At 39.7% G+C, this 11,206-nt stretch overlaps 1 protein-coding gene across 1 annotated transcript in view; it reads left to right on the top strand.

Moving 5' to 3' along the window:
- Window positions 1–651: 651 nt before the first annotated feature.
- TMTC2 (transmembrane O-mannosyltransferase targeting cadherins 2) overlaps window positions 652–11,206 on the top strand; it is a 661,377-nt gene continuing 650,822 nt past the window's right edge. Inside the window, exon 1 of the mRNA XM_007955475.2 lies at window positions 652–734. Within this exon, the coding sequence (XP_007953666.1) occupies window positions 652–734 (83 nt within the window). The remainder of the gene's footprint in view (window positions 735–11,206) is intronic.

Genomic DNA, 11,206 nt, shown 5'->3' on the forward strand with positions numbered 1-11,206 from the left:
GAGAACCCCACGCGGGAGCTTCTGGAGTCTCTGGCCGACGCTTCTCACTTCACTGGAGAAGGGGCTGGGGCCCGGGGGGAGCTAATAAAGAGTGAATGAGCTGCAGCCGCCGTGGCGGCTGGAGTCGGCTCGAACGGCACCGAAGTAGTGCTCCCAGGAGGCAGCGAGGGGAGGTGGCTCTCCCCGTCCCGCCCACCCTCCCCTCTTTCTCTCTCTCCAGCTGGTCCCAGAGCCCGGCTCGGTCCAGTCGCTCTGCCCCCACCCTATACTCCGCCACCTCCGCCTAGTCCTACTCCTCACCTAGGGCGACCCGAACTGCCATGGGTTAGGGTGGGGACCGCGAACCGCGGGAAGGACCAGCCCTGCGCATCCGCTGGGGGAGCGCGAAGCCCGAACGCCGCTCGCCGCTCGCGAGCGCCGGGCATGGGGAGTGCGGTGTGAGCCCGCACCCAGGGAGGACGAAGGAGCGGAGGAGGAGGAGGAGGAGGAGGGAGCGGTGGATTGAAGTACCCGAGGGAGGAAGGGAGGGGAAGCAGGGAAAAGTGAAGCTGGGAGGAGAAGGCGGCGGAAGGTGGGGATTGATGCTTCTGTGTTTTGTTGCCGCTGCTGCCCTCGCGCTGGGAGCCGAGCCGGAGGGAAGGCGGTGGAGAGATGATTGCAGAGTTGGTGAGCAGCGCTCTGGGGCTCGCCTTGTATCTCAACACCCTGAGTGCGGATTTCTGCTATGATGACAGGTAAGGAGGGGTGAGAGGAAGGGGAGACGGGCTGCGTGGGGACTCCGCGGGAGCTGGGACGCCTCCTGCTTTAAGGTTTGAAGTGCATCTTGGAGGCGTTGCTCCAGGACCTGTAGGTGTAGGTCCTTAAACGTTAACACCTAAAGCAAACACTGAGGACTCGGGCGCGCTGGACGAGGTGAGGGAGTTTGGCAGGTAGTTTGTAGCAGGTTCTCTCCTTTGCTTCTTCGCTGTTGGCAGACGCTTAAGATTCTTAACGGAAATCCCAGCAATTTGGGAAAGTGTTTAATGAACGTATTTAAAAAAGAAAAAGAGGGAAAAAAAAAAGTCTTCAGTATTCCTTGGTGCAACAAAAGCACATTAAGCGATTTTACGTCTGGGCTGAAGGAAGCCGCTCCCCGCCCCTAATAGATCTTCCCTGTAACGTTTCCCTTTATTGATGGGACATTTTTATTTCCCGAGGTTAACACACGTTTGACAGTTGCCAAAATAGTGGAAATAGGGATCGTACTGTGCTTCAACTTTCCCGTTTGGCGTTTCGAGTCCTTTACTTCGAGCCAAGATAATGCTCTTGATGGTCTCCAGCTACTCTCTCGCTCCTCTCCCCCGCGCCCAAATCGATGGGGTAGCACTTTGTATAAAGTCTCAGTTTTCATTCCTGTTGGAGAGTTTCACATTAGACGTTTAGTGATTCTTTTGTGCTAATTGGGGAAGAAGACTCCCCTAGAGACTGAAGTTGTCTTCTGCATTTGGGTTAGTTTGGGTGGCTAATGAGTCCTGAACTGTGTTGTCTAAGAAACTGCATTGATTTCTGGAAAATGTCACAGTTGTGCTGGTGTCTCTACCTATTTTTTTAAACGTTGTTAGTGTTTATAAACTGATGAAAAGCTCCAGTAGCCATTGGGGAAAATTCCAATTTGTGCCTTTTCCGGTGACTTAATCTGATTACAATTAAAACAGATGCATAATTAAAATATATTAGGGAGAACAGCACGCCTGGCTAAACTTATTAACCGTCCTGGGGTGTTTCATGCTCCATTGAAATTAAACCATCCAAAAAGTGTGCACAGATTTACTTTGACAGCTTTTCAGCAGCCTCTCTGGGCTGTGGAAAGTGAATGGATCTCCAGGGTCAGGGAGAGGCAGTGAGTGGGCTTAGGCAGAGTGGTTGGTGGTAGGGGAAGGTGAAGGCAGGATCTTCTGGCGATAATTAGCCACATTCTGTATTCTCTGGTGACTCCACTCTCTGGCTGAAAGCACGTTCATGGATGTATGCATTTAAGTAGCAAATCTTGGTTCACACCCACTTGTCTGTTAGGAAATCCCATGATAACAGGCGCAAGAACATGCAGCAAAACCTTCATAGTGCATTTTATGTGGTGTTTATCAGTGACTAGTTGATAGAAAGCCACTAATCAACAGGAAGTTTTCCCCAACTTTGAAGCAGTGTGCACATTTAGCAGTTGTACTACATGTTTTGAGAATTGGTCAGTGTGACAGAGTGAGGTGAACTGCTCTCTCCTCCAGTTCTGCATTACGTGCACCTGCTCTTACTCCACTGTTGGCAGAATAAGCCTTGCTTCCAAAGATGGGTGCCCTTTCGCTAAACCAAGCTCAGGGATAAATCTTGACAGTTAGTGGCTCTATTGAGGACAGTTTGAATTGCAAGTATTAAAACCATGACTGTAGAGATTATCTATATAAAAAAGTAACTTATTGTAACAGTGTAATAGTTGTAGAACACTGATAATCAAGCTTTCCTATTGTATGCTATTCTTATTTACTGTCTAATTCTTAAGAGTTTAAGTCAGAAGAAACTAGTCTTTAAAAATTAAGACTAAAACTAAACTAACTTTGCACTTATGTTTCTGTAGGTCTGATGGTTATTCTCTGTACTCATTAGATGGAAGTGCTAGGGCTTTGTAACTTTGGGAGAATGGTGTGAGTGTGATGATATATCAGTTGTTCTTTGATGGTTGGCAGTTGTTATAAATTCTTCATATGCTATAGATTTAGTGATGTGTCCGTTTTCTTAACAGCTACACAGATGAGTTGCATGTGATCATCTACCTATGTGTTTTGGCATGTTTGATATGATATACAGAATTTCTATATTGATATACTGTTGAGAGCCTCTAACTACAAATTATACTACTACAATTTGAAAAGTGTGTTTTTGATTTCTTAGTAGCAGAAGTACATGTGCAATCACATATGCTTAAGAGCATGAAACTGTAGGTATCAAACTTGGTTTTGTGTATCCTGGAAACTGTGAGCTACTGTGTACTAATGGGAGCAATGAATTTACTTGGTGGATACACAGAATATTAAAGCTACTCAGTGCCAAAATGCTGTGTAAATTGTGGCTTTTCTGACATAGTTTCCATTTATCTACTATAATTCCTTGGGGTCTGGAGAGGGAAGGGAGCTGAGGAGTCAAGTGGAAACTGTAGGATGATGATGTTTATTTCCACCACTCCGTTTCAGACTGCAAAGAACCAAATTTAAAACGTCACTTACATTACATTTGTGGATTCTGCTGCCCCCCAGGAGCTTTTGTGACATATAGTTCTAAAAGGGAGGCCAGTGTTGGAATGAAGAGAGCAGTAGTCCAGAGGGCTCTTATGCCTGACTTGCGTAAAAAAAAAAACACAAAAGAAAACTTAGTGTTTTAACCTAAAGAATCTGGCATTGACTTTAAGAGGGCTTTATGTTGCTTATCCTTAAACATTATGGCTGTGGTACTTCCCAAAGTTATCATTTGTTTTAAATATAGTGATCAACTTTACTTTGTAAACTTATTTATGCAGTTACTTTTACGTTTCATGTAGCTTAGTTAAGATTCAGTGGTAACCTGAAACTTCCTTGCAGCAAAATTAATTTCCTTATAGTAAAATTTAATATTTTACAAGTGTTCTGTGATAAACTGAGGAATATGACTGTAATGTGATGAAGCAAACAGTGGAAGAGTAGAATTCACAATATCTGATGAAGAAGCATGCATGGTTTCAGCTTCATGTCCACCTCCCCCTTGCCTTCAATCTAGTAATGACTATGCAGACTCTGTTTAGAGTGAAATTGGAATTATAAATATGCAATCTTTGCCAAATTTTAAGTCATGTTGTATGTATCACATTAAAAAACTCTCTCTTATTTTCTGGAGAAATGTGTTTAGATCAGTGGAAAAAAATTACTGACCTCAAATTCCCTGTTCTTTCACATATTTTGGTGAGGATGACATTGCCTCATTTTCCCTGCATCTTCTTTAAAAATACTATAAGTCTCCCAAGCTTAAGGATGAATCTTGGCAGTTATTTTCAGTTATTTCAAAGCATCAAAGATAAACCATGACTATACTTTTGAAGTTTGATTTCATTCTGCCCATATAATGTAATTGATGACATGATATAGAAGCAAATATAACTAACTAAATAAGAATACAATGTACTGTACACATGTTTTGGTTTTCATGTTTTAGTAAAATAACTCATTAGTTAAATAAAAAAAAACAGTTTGATGTTTTAGAAGTAGGAAATATGTTTGTGGCCTCTTTGAAGATTTTTTTAACCACTTATTGCCCAGTTTCTTATTAGTTAAACCCAAAAATTATCTGTAAGTTTCCACGTGTTCCATTATGTAATAATTATGTGAAACTTGGAGAAACATGTAGAATATTCTACTCTTGAATTTAAACCACACAAAATTCTTAATACAAATTCAGTTTAGTTGTTAATTTGGGTGTAAATGTAAATACTTGTTTTTATATAAATACTTTTTCAAAGTTTGTTTTCTACGATCATAATTTTTATTATTAGGAACTAAAATGAAGAAATGAAGGACTTAATTAGCAATTCAGTATGGATTGCACCTCATTATAAAGAAAACAAAAATCTTCATAGCTGGACCAGTAAGCAACATCATGATAAATGGAGAAAAGATTGAATTTGTCGAGGATTTCATTTTACTTGGATTCACAATCAGTATCCATGAAAGCAGAAGTCAGGAAATCAAATGATATATTGCACAGGGTAAATCTGTGCAAAGACCTGTTTAAAGTGTCAAAGTGAGCAAAGATGTCACTGTGAATGCTAAGGTGTGCCTGGCCCAAGCCATGGTATTTTCAGTAGCCTCACATGGATGTGAAAGCTGGACAGTGAATAAGGATGATCACAGAAGAATTGATGCCTTTGAATTATGGTGTTTGGAATATCGAACATACCATGGACTGTCAGAAGAATGACTTGTCTGTTTTGGAAGAAGTACAGGTGGGATGCCCCTTAGAATTGAGAGTGGCCAGACTTCATCTCGTACTTTGTCATGTTATCAGTAGGGACCATTCCCTGGAGAAGGCTATCATGCTTGGTGAAGGAGAGAGTCTGTGAATAAGAGGAAGACCCTCAGTGAGAGAAATTGACACAGTGGCTGCAACAATGAACTCAAGAACAGCAATGATTGTGAGGATGGCACAGGACCAGGCAATATTTGTTCTGTTGTGCATAGGGTTATTCATGTTTCCCAATAATCTTTTATTGGGACTCTTATAAGAAATAAGAGAACATCTGTGCCTAGGATACATGGAAGGTGGCTTGGACTGGGCTTATTCTTGGTCTAGAGCTTATTGACTCTCCAGTCATGGCTGTGCAAGCTTTGGGACACCTTGTCCAGTGATCTCCTTGCTGATTGTCCAGGCCAGGTGTTTTTCTGGGAGGTCTGCATCAGTGGACTCTGGTAGCATAGTACCTAAGGCATTTGACTGCTAACCAGAAGGCTGGCGGTTCAAACCCACCAGCCACTCCTCAGAAGGAGGGTTGGGCAATCTACTTCCGTAGTGATACTGCCTCAGAAACCCAAGGAGGGGTCACTATGGGTCGGGTCCGACTCAGTGGCAAATAACAACAACAACAACAACAAGAGCATCAGTGGAACTCTTTGCCTCAACTAACAGTAGGGATTGTAGACCTTTGCCTTTAGAGATGTTTGGCTGTAATTTCTAGGTGATTCATTTCAACAACATGAAGCACTATCAAATTTCTATTGATCTCCTTTCCTGCCCCTTTTTTTTTTCCTCTCTTGACAGTTTAATTTTTCAGTCACATTTGTCATTTCTCTGGTACTCTGAGTTTCTAGGAAAAAAGGTGTAAATGTTCCTTTCAGTTTTTCAGAAAGTTTTTGTGCTTATTTTTAGAATTTACCACTATGACATTTTTTTCTTTACAGGTAAATGGGAAAATACAGAGCAAACCTGTTTACTCAAGCGAATTTTGAAGGGGGAAGGAACACTAAAATAATTTGTTTTCAAGATTGTACATTAAAAGTTACTGTTATGTTCTTGGAGTAATTTATTCTGTAAGGGCACATTGTGAGCTGTAGTTTACTTGAACAACTACAGATGAGTTTGTGCTAAAGATGAGATAGAGAAAGGAATTTTGATTTGCTCATGTCTGGAACATTACTATGGAAAAGAGACAAGGATTGAAAAAATTCTCACTTTAGATCCCATTTTATTGTGGAATCAAAGTCCAATGTATGTTTAGTTATTTGAAGGTTATGCACATGTCACATTGCTTGAGGGCACTGCCACTGTCTCTTTTTTCAAAGGACCTTAGTGTTTGGCAAAGGAGATGCTATTTGTTTATGATAATTTGACATAGTCTTTTGTTTCCTGGTTTCTTTGCCCTGCATTTTGTGATATCGGAGTGTGACAGGGTATGAAGTGTGACACAGCATGTAGTTACAGTCAAGGAGACTGACTAAATTATGTGATTTGTCAAATGAAACACACATTAGTGCCTTTGGAAAAGCAGCTGTGTGCTAGGTGTTGGGGCCAAATAAAATGTTTCTGTCATTGCTGATAGATCCTTTTGTCTTTGATGATTATCCTGTCTCCTCATTTCCATGGGACTTATTATAATAAAGTGTAGTTATGTGTTAGGAGCATCAAGTTTAAAAAAAAAACCGAATTCAGTTGAGGCTTGTGATCATAGTGTATTTTATTTAAAAATAATCTATACAAATATTGCCTTAGAGATGGAGGAATTTATTGAGATTTGTAACTGGGAAAAATTGTAAGCTTTGGTAATAAGTGCTCTTTCTTTTTCCAAATTGTGATTCCAGGGGCTATTGATTTCTTCAGAGGTAGAAATTTGTTACTATCCTAACCTAGATAATTCTCTTTTGGCATTGCTTAGGAATATTGTAACTTCAAAGGATGTGTTCTTTGTTGTAGAGTGGCCACTGGGGCGCAATATGGCTCTTGACATTTTGAACACTGTTAAATGGTGGGGCTGAAGTATTTCAAACAGCTATATTCATCATTGTTTAAAAATCCAGTGGGAAGAATGGCAGTCATATAACCCTGAATGCTTGGAATTCTTTGGGTATTAATTTTAAATGCAATTCACAAGTTTGGTTCCTATTGAATGAGAATGTTTCATTTTATGGGCTTTTTTTTTTTTTAAAGATGAGTAAGGCTAGTAAGATTTTTATAGCTTTGTCTTATGAAATTCTCTTTTATTTTTTCTATTGAAAATAAAGATTCTATAAAGAGGCTGAAAGATGTGAATCATAGCCCCCCTGGCTGCCTACCTGCCTGCCTGCCCCCTTCCTTCTCTCCTCCTTCCCTTCCTCTCTGCCTCCATTCTTTTCTCCCTTCCTTTCCTCCCCCTTCCTTCCTTCCTCTCTTTTTGAATTTACTGTCAGCTTACATGTCAATAATTAGCATGCTATTGAAAAGGATATTATCATTGGGATTCTAAGAAAACCCAAGATTATGAAACCAGGTTCTGAGAGAGGCAGATGAGTGAAAACACTTTGGGAAAAGTAAACACCTTGGTTTTGTTAATTTCCACTTTCTTCCACAATGAGTGTATGCTTGCCCTGCTTTCTTTTCTGTTAGTAGTATCTCTGGGATTAAAAATGAGTCAGTAGTTCAGCTGTTTAATAACAGGTTTCTCCAGAATGGAATGGGACTTACTGAATATCAGTGCGTGTTGAAGTGACATTGCTGAAAATTGTATCCTCTGTAGAGTGTCCCTTAGGTGGTAGCTGTGGAGATTACATCCATAGACTTGACTCCATTTTACAGTTTGGGGAGCATGCTCATCATTACAAAGCCATTTGGGAGAAGAAGTCTAGAGGTAGGGCTGGCAATGACAGTGAGATGGACTGGTTCCTTCGGGACCTTTCTCAATGTTTTGCAAACTCTCTTTTGGGCCTGTCTGCTTTTCAATGTTCAGGTTTTAAAAAGTGTAATAAATACAGAGCCTGCTACTTTGGATCATACAAGATGTCTTCTGGTTGAATACTTAGGTCCAAATATTTTGTCAGGTGTTTTTCTTTTAGCACAGGATGCTCCCTTCTTTCCTCTCCAGTAATTAACTACTGGACTGTTCTCCCAAAGCAATTGAAAAGAGCTTATTTTGACAAAGCAAGCTTCTACTGACAAATTTTCTAACTACAAATCTGCAGAAGAAAAGTTCTCAGATGATGAGGAAGTTTCATCAGGCAAAAAAGACATTATTTTTTTTTTCTTTTTTAAACTTGTAGAAATAGTTCCTTTAGAGGGAAGCAATTATTTATAGCTTATGAGAAAAACTAGTATTACTGAATTCCTTTGGTAAACTTTAATTTACAATAGGAGGGTTATTCTTCTTATGTTATTGAAAGAAAAAGATAGTAGTGAATTATGTCACTGAATTTTTATGAAAGAAATAAGGGCTACTGTTGAATCTACCCTTATTGGGATATGTACTGACTTAACCAAAAAAAAAAAAAAAAAGTTTGATATTTGAATAAAAATTTGTTGAAGACACTAATATGCAGCCAACTATTGCCAACTTTAATTTACCATAAATATCTAATCGTCTATTTAAAATATCTCATTAAAATGATCTTTTTAGGCTTGCTTCTTTTCATCTCTATATTACTAATCTTTGTGGGTTTTTTTTTCTTTAAAAAGCATTAGTATTTTTTTCTTCCATCATACTGAGTAGATCATGCAATTTTGCTGTGTTTTAAACTATCTCTATGAGAGAGTTTTTAGTTGCTACTTTTAAATATATGTCTGAGGTTGTGGATGTCTGTGGTAGGCAAATGGGCTTTAGCCCTGGGCCCTACTTACTACTGGCTTTCACCAGACCTCCTTCACCCTGTGATAGAGGCAGTTGACTTTTTCTTTACCTAGTTACAAATAGTCTATTGCCCCATTCTCACTGAACATGATGGATCTTTCTGTGCCTCTCCTAAAGAGACATTGAGTTGCCCTTTTTGCTGTATCTCTATTTGCATATATGTGCATGTCTCTAAACCAGTGTTTCCTGCAGTTTAGTCAACACATGAATCACCTGTCCATGTTAAAAGTCAGCTTCAGCTTCAGTTTGTCTGGGAATGAGCCTGAGCTTATGCACTTCTAGCATATTTCCATGTGTGATGATTAACTTTCTGTGGCCAGGCTATAGTGTCAGTTGTTTGGTTGAACATTAGTCTAGATGTTGCTGTGAAAGTATTTACATGTGATTGATATTTATAATCAGCTGACTTTTAGTTAAGCAGATGACTCTCCAAAATGTGGGTGGACCTCAGTCAATCATTTGAAGGCCTTAGAGCCAAAAGTCGGGTTTCTTAGAAGGAATTCTGCCTGAAGATTGTAGCCTGAATATCTTGCAGGAGTTTTCAGCCTGCTGCCTGCCATACTGATTTTGGACTTGTCAGCTAATTAAGCGAATTCCTCAAAATTAATCACTCTCTCTCTCTTTTGCTTTCTCGCTGTCTCTTGCTCAGTTTCTCTCTCTAGCTGTTTGCCTGGAGAACCCTGACTGATAGATTAGGTGAACCTGATGCTGTTGGTCCGTGGAGCAGACTTTGAGTAATAAAACTGTATATTGTCTCTTTATATTGCAGATAAGGTCACATTGTTTTGTAGATGGTTGGAAAGCTTGTCTGAGTTCCTGGGTTAAAAAAAAAAAAAAAATAGGTTGAAAGTAAGGTGCTCCCATTTTGTGTATGAATTTAGCCAATTTATTTAATTAATCTCTCTAGGTTTTGCTGCTTTTGTTTGTTCAACAATAGTATCTTCTTTAAAGTAACAATACGGTTTTGAGGTTGAGTGTAAATTTTGAAAACCTAGAGAGCTTATTGAAATCTTAGGAGATGATTTCTATTGAAGTATCTATCACCATCATGTATAACAATAACACCTTGTCTGTAACATTACTGTGAATCTATCACCATCATGTATAACAATAACACCTTGTCTGTAACATTACTGTGAAGTACGTAGGAGATAGATGTTGGATTCTGATTTTGACAAATAAATAAACTTGTTTTGAGTAGATCCTAATGCCTAAGGTAAGTCTTAGAGTCAGTGCTTTTATTGGCTTGTGTTTTTTGAACAGTGCATTATAAAGAAATTGGGCTTGCATAGTACGAAGACTTAATAGACTTTAGGCAGGGAGCAAAATATAGGTGTTTAAACAGCTGAAAGTAGGACATATAAAGATTTATTACAGATATTTAGATATCAAGTAAAGCTAAAATGGTGAGGGCATCTACACAGGATTGAAAATGCTTGTTGTTGTTATTTCCTGTTGAATCGAACCCCACTCATAGTGACCCCTCCTTGGGTTTCTGAGGCAGTATCACTATGGAAGTAGATTGCCCAACCTTCCTTCTGAGGAGTGGCTGGTGGATTTGAACCACCAGGCTTCTGGTTAGCAGTCCAGTTCCTTAGGCACTATGCTTGGGATCATATAATTTAACCTAGTATGCATGAAGTTTTGTCTTTGAACAATTTGGTTGAAAGCCTAGGTAACTGAAATTTAGCATTCTTATTTAATAGAAATATTATCAATAAGACTTTTTCTAAAATGAGTTATACTTATTCCTTTTTTAAGGAAAAAATACTGTGTAGTCGAGGCAGTGTTGTTAATGAACACTGGGCCAAAATAAAAGACTACAGTTCGAGTGTTGGAATTACCACCTTACTAGTTGAGTACTTTGAGGAGTCAGCCGCAGGGACCCAGGTAAGGGTGGTACGAGAGGTTTCCAACAGGGAGACAAACTTGACTGTTGGTTTATCCTACCGTGGTGACGTGTTGATGTGAGTTTTGAGGCTGAGCCACTGGTGTTTCTAACTCAGCGGGATGCACATGGTACACAGGTATCAGCCCAGCTTACAGACTGAGACAGACTAGGAAGAAGGAAGAGGCCATCCACTTCTCAAAAGAACTGGCCAGGGAAAGCCTTATGAATAGCAGAGAAACACTGTTTGATACATTACCGTGCAACTTTATGAGTAGTCCGGTTAGGTTAGAAGGCTCTCAGAATAGGACTGGGAAAGAGCTGCATCATCTGAGTAAACCCAGCCTTAGTACTGTGGATAAGGTAAAGCTTTCAAGACCTCCATTTGCTGATGTGGCACCATTCAAATTGAAGAGAAACAGCTGCAGACATCCATTAATCATCGGAACATGGAA

This window comes from Orycteropus afer, unplaced genomic scaffold (assembly GCF_000298275.1).
Source record: "Orycteropus afer afer isolate SDZICR_OR568_19922 unplaced genomic scaffold, OryAfe1.0 scaffold00504, whole genome shotgun sequence".
NCBI classification, from domain to species: Eukaryota; Metazoa; Chordata; class Mammalia; order Tubulidentata; family Orycteropodidae; genus Orycteropus; species Orycteropus afer.